General features: G+C 44.6%; 1 protein-coding gene across 1 annotated transcript; it reads left to right on the top strand.

The window, feature by feature from the left end:
• The first annotated feature begins 2523 nt into the window (after window positions 1-2523).
• Window positions 2524-9041, top strand: YWHAH (tyrosine 3-monooxygenase/tryptophan 5-monooxygenase activation protein eta). The gene is made up of 2 exons (XM_071572114.1): window positions 2524-2947; window positions 8296-9041. The coding sequence occupies exons 1-2, from the start codon at window positions 2861-2863 to the stop codon at window positions 8950-8952; spliced, it is 744 nt and encodes a 247-aa protein (XP_071428215.1). The 5' UTR covers window positions 2524-2860; the 3' UTR covers window positions 8953-9041.
• The last annotated feature ends 2419 nt before the right edge of the window (window positions 9042-11460 follow it).

Here is an 11460-nt window from a genome sequence, read left to right as displayed (position 1 = left end):
AATTTTCGGTGCCATAAGTTTCTCCATCTACAAATTCTTGCTGGGTGTGGTCACTTTGCTGACAACTCTCAGTGCTGCCTCATGAGAGCAGTATTCCTGAGCTTTGATGGGAATCATGGAGCTCTGGCATGTCACGTGTGGTGCCCGGTGTCTGAGCTCGGCAGGGGAACCACAGTCAGGCACTGTTTGCACCCCATTCACCACTCTACTAAAGCCCTGCTGATTTTTCCATTGCCTTTCCATTTTTGTTTTTAATGCACTGTAACAGCTTATAAATATTGTAGCAGATTATAAAACTCATTGCATGAGCTCTAATTTCTGTTTATTTGTCCCTTTTGTAGCTTTGCGGAGCTGCTATTGTGGATGAAGATCCAGAGCAGTAGGCACTGTACACGCAGGAGAATAGAGGTACTACCCCAGACCTTGTATGTGAAATGCAATCTTTTCACTTCCTTTAGTTTACAGACACACTGTGGAAATGCTGCACACAAAGGTGTGTTATTTTAGCACTTTTCCTTGTGACTGTTGAATTAGACATTTATCTGGTTTTAGAGCAATGAGGTTACACATCACCTCATGGATTCAAGGGTAAGAATTTTTGAGGTGCTTTAGTCTGAGAAATAGTTGTTATACAGAAGGCTCAGTTAAGCAAACCAAAAGTATTTAATGCTAATGTTTTGTGCATGTGTAGATATATCCACATATATTTGGCAGATTAGTGCAGATTGGTTCAGTGGGTGAATAACTGGTTTTAAAAATACTTTGTAATCCATTTCCTTTGGGAGTCTGAAGCTGCTGTACAAGACTAGAAAGCTCCTGGTAAACCCTACACATTTTTAGAGCTGCTGGAATGCTTTGCAGACTGACTAATCTCTATGGAGAAGTTATTACAACTGCAAAGGTTCCCCACCAGGGAATGTACTGGGCAGGGAGGATTGGCCCATCTCTCACTGTTCTCACCTAAGTGTCAGATACATCAAAATCTATGTTTTTATATTGAATCATACCTTTTCAAGATCATGTCCTTGCTGTCCACAGCTAAAAAATTATCCTTAGGGAAAATCAATACAGGTTTTGCAATAATGATGATAATGAATTAGAGTGATACTTTGGATCTATTCTGTTAAGATTTTAGATGTCACTGCCTTCTCTTAGAAACAGTGAAATTAGAATCCCATTAGGAAAAAGCACCCTTTGGCTTGCTGGGATGCACACACAGTGGTGTGTGGTTCACACTGCTGCAAAAAGCTGTTTCCAGAACATTCTGGCAATCAGTCTATAACTTGCTGGGTGCAATTTTTCTCTTTCATGCTATATTAAGTATAATTGCCATTTATTATTATTTGTTGTAATGTTTATTTATTTCCTTTAAAAAATTCATCTACTCCCTTTTAAAAGTAGCATTTATTTTAAATAGCATTAGGGCTTAATGCCCAAAAGCCAGCAGCATTAGAGTTAAGGCTAAAAACTTTTGGCTGACACAAGGGACTGGATTTACTCATTTGCAACAGAGCAAGAGCACTGAGGGTAGGGGAGAGCAGCGGGATGAGTGAGAGCAGCCTCGTCCCTGCCTCCGGGGTGTGCCAATGGACCTGCTTTCCTTGGCTTTGGGGGTGAGGACAGATGGGAGCTGAAATTGCTACAGGTGCTCTGGTCAGCGGCTCCAGTGCTGAACTGTGTGCGGGAGAGCAGGTCTCTCACTCAGCTGTCCCGCGGCTCCCCGCAGGCCCAGCAGAGCAGCGATGTTTAAATGCTCGCCGAGGGCTGAATAGGGAAAGTTAATCCACGATTTATTGCCAGAGACGAGTGGCGTGACTGCCAGTGTTTCTGGACACCAGCAGCAGCTGTGTCGTTTGTGCAAGGTGCTTACTTTGAGATGATTTTTATGTAAGGCTAATACTCTTGTCAATTTATGAAAGAGGAGCTCGACTACTGCACATTAAAGTACGTAGTAGAATCGAGTTTAGCTGCATCCCCTAGGCAAGGTAGCAGAATTGCTCCTCCGTACCACCCCCACAACCAGGGCTGTTTCAAGGCAGATGGGGCGCGAGATACACCAATTCCCCCGGCATGAGGCACAACCGTGTCGGCATGGCACGGCAGGGCACGGCAGGGCAGGGCACGGCACGGCACGGCTGGCGCGGGCCGGCTGTGGCCGCACAAAGCAGCCGTGGCGCTGGGCAGGGGCGCACACGTGAGCGCGGTGCGGGGGCACACCGAGCGGGCCTGCGGGCGGGGCGGCAGCTCTGCCGGAGGCGGCGTGGGTGTGTGTGTGTGTCCCGGGTCCGTGTGGCGGGGCTATCCTGGTCCCGTCCCGGTCCGGTCCCGCAGTGCCCGCGCCCCCCGCCCACCTCCACCTTTGCAGCAGGAAAATGCAGCACTCGCACCGCGCACGCGCGTCCCGCGGCCGGCGCCCCGCGATGCTATTTATAGCAAGTGACGTCACCTACAAATAGAGCGCGGGGGAGCGGCGCCCCCTCCCCTCCCCTGCAGCAGCCGCGGCTCCGCCCCCTCGTTGCCTTCCCGGCGCGCAGGCGCGGGCGGCGGCAGCAGCGCCAGGCTCCGAGCCGCGCACGGAGCGGGAGCGCGGCCGGCACTGCCCGGCTCGGCACGGCACTGCCCGGCTCGGCTCGGCTCGGCTCGGCATAGCCCGACTCGACTCGGCTCGGCTCGGCATAGCCCGACTCGACTCGGCTCGGCTCGGCTCGGCACGGCACAGCCCGGCTCGGCACACCCGGACAGCCGCCCCACTGCGCTCCGTGCGCCCGCCACCCGCGTGCTTCCAGCCGCACGTCCCGACCCGCTCCCGCTCTGAGAGGGGCGCGCAGAGCCCAGCCCGGCAGCCACCACGGAAGCGGCCATGGGGGACCGAGAGCAGCTGCTGCAGCGAGCCCGCCTGGCCGAGCAGGCGGAGAGATACGATGACATGGCCTCGGCCATGAAGTCGGTGAGTGGGGCCGGTAGCGTGGCGGCCATAGGGCGTACTCGGGGAGGAGTGAGTAGGGGGGCAGTGGCGGGGGAGGGAGGGGAAGGAAGTGGCCGGTCCGAGGCGGGGTTGGGGTTGGGACCGGGGAGGATGCGAGCCGCCAGTCCCACCCGTCGTAGTGGAGAAAGGAGGGCGGGAGCAGCAGCCAGACGGTCCCTCCGGGACACCTCGCCGCCGTGTAGGGCGGTGCCCGGTCCTACCTGCCTTCGGCAGAGATGAGGCAAAGAGTAGCCGGTCCAAACCGGACCTAGATCCCCTTTTAAAATGTTTTTCCTTCCCCCCTCGTAACCTCCGTTCCCCCGTACGGGCTGTCGGTAGCGCTCCCGCTCCGCGGCTGTCCCTCCCCGGGGGTGTGGCTGTCCCTGCCCTCCTCCCTCCCCGCCGCGCCAATCGGGCTCGCGGTGCCGCCGTTTGAATGCTGCGAGCGGCGGGAACGCCGCGCATTCCTTCGCTGACCCTGCACCAGAGCGGCCCAGCCTCGCCCTCCCCTCCTCTCTCGTGGGGTGGTGGGTTTGACCTTGGGGTCCGTCTCCCCTTCTGGGCACCCGCCAGCGTTTGGGGGGTGCTGGTCGGGTGGGATGGGCGCTGCGGCGGGGCTGTCTGGGAACGCGGCACACGAAGGGGAGCCCCTTCCTTTTCTAGGTGTTTCTTTTGCCTCATGATAAAAGACATAAATAGGGGCCTCACCCACAAACGTCAGCGCTCTGACTCAAAGATAGTACCTGCATCCAGGTGTGAAAGCTCCCCCGTGCTCCAAGAGCGTTTCCCAAGCTTTAACGTTGCCTTTTTGCCTCTTCTTTGTAGGATAACAATTTCTCAGTGCATACCATACCCTGTTGAATACTGACATATATTTAAACAATGTTATACTTGCAACTCGGCTTCTTTCAGAACCAAGCAATGAAAATTGTTTGTACCGACCTGCCTGTACTGATACACAATAAAATTGCAGAATGATGAAACTTACTATGTCTAGTCCCTTTTTGAAAACAAAGTATTCATATGATCTGAATTTTATGGGTAATGTTAATGCCAGTGAATGCTTAGCACTGTCTTTGCTGTATCAGATTACAGTTGGTTTGTTCTTGCTGTTCTGTTCTCTCTGAACACCGAAGGCCCCAAGAGAGAAACTGTTTCCCCTGAGAGTGATGATTTTAGTTTGAAAGAGCAGCTTCAAATGGAGTCCACGTTATTGTTTTAAGAATGTGTATGTCACCTCCTTTAATGAGGGCAGTAAAAAGACACTCATTTTACTGCTCTTGTTCCCTTTTGCTATTACACTGTAATAAATACTACAACCAGTCCAGTTCTAGAGCAGTGATGCTTCTGAGTATCTCAGTACCAGAGGCACTAGATGTTAAAGTAACTTGCATTTAATTACATGACTAGAATTCTTGGTACATGTAATGTAGTAGTAACAGCTCTGTTTATCTTGTATCTTTCAGCTGGTAATTCTAAAAAATGAAACAGAGAAACCACTAAAATCTGTTGCTCTAGAAGAATATTTCAAGCATTTTGTTTTTCCAGGTATTGCTGAACAACAGTTCATGTCTGGTGCTCTGGGCATATGTGAAACCATCAGAATGCAGTTGCTGTGCTTCAGGAATATATAAATAAAGGGCTTATAACTAGTGTTCATGTCCAGTTGTCTTTAAACTGCAAATTTTCATTCAACTGGAGTCACAGTGTTCTCATCTGTAATGCCACTGCTGCTCTCAAACAAGCTGTGTGGTGATGAGCTTCTGTAATTGGGAGCTGAGTCTTGTTATAGATACTGTTGAAATACAAGAAGTAAAACTAAATTCCAAAGGCAACAGTTCCCTTTTTTGAAGCTGTTTGTCCATTGTTGCATGTCTATAATGCAGCATCTGTTGGTACTCGGTTTTCACTCCAACATGGCAATTTCCAGAACTCCTCAGTGTTAGGAGTTGATCTTGTGGGTTTGAGCATAAGCTCCTGTGAAATGCTCTTCCACCCTCACAGAGCTCATGCTTTTGTTTCAGTGGTTGTAAATAACAGAGATAATTAAGGGAGCTTTTTATCCATATAGAATAATATTCCAGTAATCTTGCAATCCAGAGAAGTTAGACTTCCTGCAGCAGGAAGGAAATGGGTATTCCAAGTTGGATATCTATTCTCAATGCAGGATATCTTGATTTGAAAAGTTTCTGTTATAAATTCATTTAAATCTCTGAATGTAACATATACTTTTTAAAGGTGCTATATGTAAGTAGTGTGCTTTCAGTGTACATCGAACATTAATTACAGTTTTGGATACATGTTACCACTTTCACAATGCACAATATAGCCAACAGCCTGATAGAGTAATTGAGTAACAGACCCTATTTTAATGAAAGTGTATTTGCCTGATTTTTGAGACTACCACTGAAGAGAAAAATTGTGGTAAGGCTGCCATTTCATGTCAGTATAAAGCTGGAGAAACACTTAATTTTGATTCCCACTGATTCCTTACTTAAAGAAAAAGCCAGACCAAATAGCAGTGGTAGCTTAAATAAGGAATGTACTGGTTGATACAAGTTTTTATTGCTGTTAAACTTGTTATTCTTGGAAGAATCCTGGTATTTTGGCTTATAATATATAGACTGGGGAGGAAAATGAAACAGTTTGCAGTTACAAATGAATTAGTTTCATTTACTTTATAATTTACTAAACCAAAATTGTTTTAATAGAAAATACAGTCAAATATGCCTCTACTAAATGGCATTGTTCCAAGGGGTGTGGCATTCCTGTTGCATTAAATGCTGTTCCAGGATTCCAGCTATTTCAAATAAACCTTACACGGTAGGTACGGAATTGCTTCTCAGCACAAGAGAAAGATACTTTTGGTGTCAGTGTGAAAGGTTCTCAGTTGATGCATCATATGCTCCAGCATCCTGAAAATACAGAATTGAGTACCTCTGGGTTTAGATAGTTCCAGAAATAATGAAACATTTAGCTGTATAAACCCTTAGTATTTCAGACACTATTAATCCTAATATGTAGGATTAATAGTTGATTTAGGTTGCTTTCTAATATAGCTACCTAGTGGGTAAAAAGTCTTTCACTCATTAAAATTGGCAGGGTGAGGCTGAATTCTGGGACATGCATAATTTTGAAATTAGGTCTTGTGTGAAATAATACCATGACATAAATTTAAGTCTTGGACTATCTGAAGGTCTTTAAACAAAATAGCCTGAGGTTCTAGCTTACTGTGTAGGCTTCACCTGTGTATATAACTGGACTTAAAAGTCTGGGGTGTTCTATATTTTTAGTACGAATCACATGGTTTGGGATTAATGAAATGTGTGTGTGTAGGAGAGAGCAATGAGATGCCTTCAATGTAAGGGATGTCCTCCCCTGCTGGGAGATGCTTCCTCCCTGTGGTTCTATACAGTAATGTAGCTATAGAGCTTCCAGTGCTTGGTGTAAGACAAGTGAAGCAAGAAACTGGTCTGCTTTCAATTCATTCGTCTGGTTTCTGTTTGTTCCAAAATGATGGACTGTGTAACTTTGTATCAGAAGAGTTTTAATAGTTAAACCCGACTTTGTATTGGCTCAGGTACATTTTGCAGCAGCCTGGTCAGGACTGGCTCAAGCTGTGACTGACATGCTCTGGCTGACAAAACAAGTATAAGCAGAGTCAACTGCCCTGGGTCAGGCTCTGCTGGGCAGTGTGACACTGCAGAGTGAGTCACCTGTGGGACGTTCCCTTGGGTCTGTTTTCCATGTGGAAGTAGCTCAGGTTGGTGTATGGCCCATGTGTAATTTCTGAGCTCACACAGTACTGACACACTCATTAGCATGTGGAGGTAGGAATTCCAGGGTTGTAGTCAGGATTCCTTTTATATGCTCCCATTTTTTTTGTCAGTAAGCTGCAAAAGAACTGTTAATATCTTTACTAGAGTAGATGATGTAGGTGAGTCATAGTAGAGATTGTGGAGGGAGGGATTGTTGGGAGAATATTGATTGGGAGCAGCGAGGAAGGTTATTAAGGTGTCATTAGAGTTGATTCTTGTGCATTTCATCCCCTGTAGATTGTTTCTAATGGCATTAGGACAAGCTGAGCAGTGTCTTTTGGGAGTTCATGTTCCTGAGCTGTGGGAAAAAGGGGTTTTGTAGGTAAAACTAATAAGCTTGTATTTTAAGAACAAAACCAAATTGGAAAGTGAATTAGTTCTCTCTTGCTCTAACAGTTACAATTCATAAAGTGTTTTTTTGGATCTGGAAGTAAACACATTTGTGATGGTTCACTGGCTACACCAGCAGTCTCAGAATGGTGTAAATATTTGTGACTTGATTATTTGTAGTGTGTAAGTATTTAGTTGTGAGCACTCTGGTGCCTGTCAGGCAGTGTAAATATGCACGTTTTAAAAGAATTAATTAATTAATTTAACAGTGGCTGGGTAAGGACAAGTTTATTTCATGCCAAAGTACATATCCTTAGGATTCTAGTGGCTGCTTTTAATGCAATATGCTTCAAGTGGGGGAGTTAAATTTTTCATCCTCATTCATTTAGTTTCATGTTTAAATTTGAAAAGTAGAACGGTTTCAAGTGACTATGAGTCTGATAGATTTTATTCCCTATATTAACACAGCAAGTGAAATAGGCCTAAATATCTCAGCTTTTTATAGTAGCAGTTCAGAGTTGATCATGGTTTCTTTCCTGATTTCCTGTTCTATTTCTATGCAGTTGGTTTCCTGTCCCGTCCCTGGAATTTGTCTGAAGCCACCAGTTGGCAGAAATCAGGATAACTTTTGTATTACACTGTATAGTTGCTCACTAAGTGTGTAAAAGACAATGTGAAACAGTAATGCCTTTGTGCTGTGCTGAGCCACACAACCAGAGCACTGCTGCCTCTGCTGCCCAGTGAAAGAGAGCAGGGAAAGAAGTGCAAGAATTGCACCAGTTTCCAGTGTCGGGGCTGAGTTCCAGCTTCATTGAGCTGCTGTTGTAGGTACAGTAAATTCATCACTGAGTGTGTGGTCTGTATGATTATAGCAGACTTCCTAGAAGACCTGACCCTTCCTCTGTGAGTGCTTCTCCATTACACAAACCTGACTCGCTTCTGTTCTTTGCTTCTAAATACCCCTTCTATTACATCAGAACTGGGGGGTTTCACTCTTACAAGTCTTGACTGCAGAAACAGGTTTAAACTTTTGGTATTACAAAGTTGCTCCTGTCTAGAAGGAGTTTTGGGATCTAGAAGAAATTTTGAATCTTGCACTTCATGATGAAAGTATTTAAGGAAGTTTGCACCCTCTTCTCTTAAGGCAAACCCTTTAAATTTGCTCTTTGTCTGTGTTTTCAGGTGACTGAGCTCAACGAGCCCCTCTCAAATGAGGACAGAAACCTGCTGTCTGTAGCCTACAAGAACGTAGTCGGAGCCAGACGCTCTTCCTGGCGTGTCATCAGCAGCATAGAGCAGAAGACCATGGCAGATGGGAATGAGAAGAAGCTGGAGAAGGTTAAAGCCTATAGGGAGAAGATAGAAAAGGAGCTCGAGACAGTGTGCAATGATGTTTTGGCTCTCCTAGATAAATACTTGATCAAGAACTGCAATGACTTCCAGTATGAGAGCAAGGTCTTTTACCTGAAAATGAAAGGGGATTACTACCGCTATTTGGCAGAAGTTGCAGCTGGAGAGAAGAAGAACAGTGTGGTGGAGGCCTCAGAAGCTGCCTACAAAGAGGCTTTCGAAATCAGCAAAGAGCACATGCAGCCCACTCACCCCATTAGGCTCGGGCTGGCACTCAACTTCTCCGTGTTCTACTATGAAATCCAGAATGCCCCTGAGCAGGCCTGCCTTTTAGCCAAACAAGCCTTTGATGATGCCATAGCAGAGCTGGACACACTAAATGAGGATTCCTACAAGGACTCCACTCTCATCATGCAGTTACTTCGAGATAACCTCACTCTGTGGACGAGTGACCAGCAAGATGAAGAAGCAGGAGAGGGCAATAATTGAAAAGCTTTTCTCTGATTCCTCGTTCATCCACTTGGCCATCCCCATCATCACCAATATTTCCTTGCCACAGTCACACTAAATATCTAGTGCTAAGCATATCTGTGTTGTACAGCTGTTCAGATCTGCTGTCCACTGTATCAAGAAGCAGTTTCAGATAAGTTTTCATGGGCATTGATGGATTGATTGGTTTATTGGCCCTATTTATCTTAGTTGCACTTGAGCAGTGCAGAAAGAGGCATTTTTAGTTTGCCTGTTGATTGGAAAATACAGGAAAGAGTAATGGAAAGTGATTGAAGATAACTAGATTCCAGTTAAATTTTTTCCATTTGAAATGAGCTGACAGTTTTGTTAAGCAGTATATTTTGTGCATGCAAAGTAAATTAGCCACCCCAAATTTTTTTCAGTCAACAAAAACAGTTAAGCTGATGTGAAATGACAACTCTGTTCATCAGTTTACAATAAACTGTTTGAAATGTGAGGTTTCAGTAGCAATTTGGGTTTTTTGCCTCTAACTTATGTGAACAATTTCTTTTAATGCAGTGCATCTACCTGAGAGTTTTGATACTTGTAACCTTTTGCAGTTGTTTTGAAGAATCATGAATTTATTTTTTGTAAACTCTTTGGCTGTTGGTTGTCTCTGTATTCTGACAACTCATTGTCAATATTTGCCCATGTTAAGATGAATGACTGAGATGCCAGACTTCTAAATTAAATGTTTTGGAATTAAGTGAATAAAATAAAACGCTGCTTCAGGGATGTTATCTCTACATGAGCTGTCCTGTCATTTGTTTGAAGTGGAAATGGAGTTCCCTAACACATCACTGATGGGTTGAGTGAGAAGCTGACACCTTCTAAACAAACACACAAACACAACACAAACAATATGATGAAAGAAGGAAAAGCCAAAGCCACAAAACTCCGAGGTGCCCACAGTGGTGGTGACCTGTGTTAAAGTGGAGCTTCAAAAGGGGGTGTATTTAGTTGTTTGCTCAGTCGAACAGCTGTAATGCAATTCCACTCAGGAGCTGAAAGTTGTAAAGCACACGACTTACCACAGCAATGTAGAGACTTGTGTTTGCCTCTGTCCACTGCAACTTCTAAACTCTCTGAAGTTCTAACCACCAAATCAGCTTTCCATGTGAATCTCATATTTACTGCTTCAAACAGAAGCAGTACTTGTTCCTAAAGAGTGCCTTTCTCTTTTTAGCTAACAAGGCAAGTCCACAAACTTACCTGTTGTTTGTCTTTTCTCCCAAGAGTTAGTGTGCAGTTACATTTATTGGTGCTGTACATACTTCTGGAATGGTATTCCCGAAGAAGCAGGAAAAGTTAGCTGAGTCCAGACTGCCACTGGCACCTGAGGTAGCTCAAAGGTCATGTAAGTTCTCATTTACCAGAATCTGTTTTTCTTTAATTTGTGCTGTAGTTATTAGTGCTCTGAATTACCCACGGCAACTGCTCATACTTTTTATAAGCAGCACACTGGTTGGTTTGAAGTATCTGGAGTTGTAGAACTTTTAATGTTAGGTTACTATGTATTTATATATTCTATGATCTTACAGATAATTCTAGCTTTATTATATCAGTAAAGTTGGCAACAACTGAAAGCCTGATGCAACATCTGAAAAAGATGAAAATACAGATACTTATACATCCTTACCTGCCCCTGTGGATCCAACGTGAAACTTGGCCAGACCTGCCTTTGAAACACTCTGGATGGTTAATAATTAACGTTATTGGCAATCAGTAGGTTTATTTTCCTGTTTATAGAAGTATCTGTCTTTTTGTTACCTTTTTATTCCCCTTTTTGTGAATTCAAAGCTAAGGAATCCTTTCTCATTTTAGTTACTCTCTTGTGCAGGTCCTTATCACAAAACTGGTGATGAACACAAGGGAGTCAGCAGGTGTGTGACCAGAGGGGTTCTGCAGAACGATGCAGTGTAGCAGTGTCTTAGATTCTCAGTAGGAGTGCAGGTACTTCTCCCATCTTTTCCAGCTGTCAGTGAATGACCCAATGACACACAGAGTTTTTGTGTGGTTGTGTTTTGCTGTGAGTCAGTAGACAATGTTCTATGGAGCAAGAAAGAAAAAATGCTCCAGTGCAATCCACTGGAGTTTCCATTTCAAGAGCTTTTCCATTTTCCGGGCCCTGGGATTACTAAATGCTTTTTTGTAATCCTTATTGTAGCAATGATCTGAAGGAAGCCAGAGCAGATGAACAGCACATGTTGTTTACTCCCATATTCTTCAGTGAACCGTAGGATTCAGGTATTTTGGAACTGGTATTTCTCCTACATGACTTCCAAGTCATGTCTTCTGTCTCTCACTCTCTAAAATAAATAAAATCGTAGTCTATGCCCAGTGAGTGTATTGTTTGCAAACACCAGATGTATTCACCAAAAGTGCTTGGTTGAAGTTCACAACATTTTTTGAAGCAGAAGTAATTCCAATGGAAAGACTTAAAATTGAGTGACTTTCCCTGCTGCCCAACGAGGGTTCCTTTATGTT

The sequence above is a fragment of the Pithys albifrons genome, chromosome 17 (genome assembly GCF_047495875.1).
Source record: "Pithys albifrons albifrons isolate INPA30051 chromosome 17, PitAlb_v1, whole genome shotgun sequence".
NCBI lineage: Eukaryota > Metazoa > Chordata > Aves > Passeriformes > Thamnophilidae > Pithys > Pithys albifrons.
This window is presented reverse-complemented; position numbering and strand designations above follow the sequence as displayed.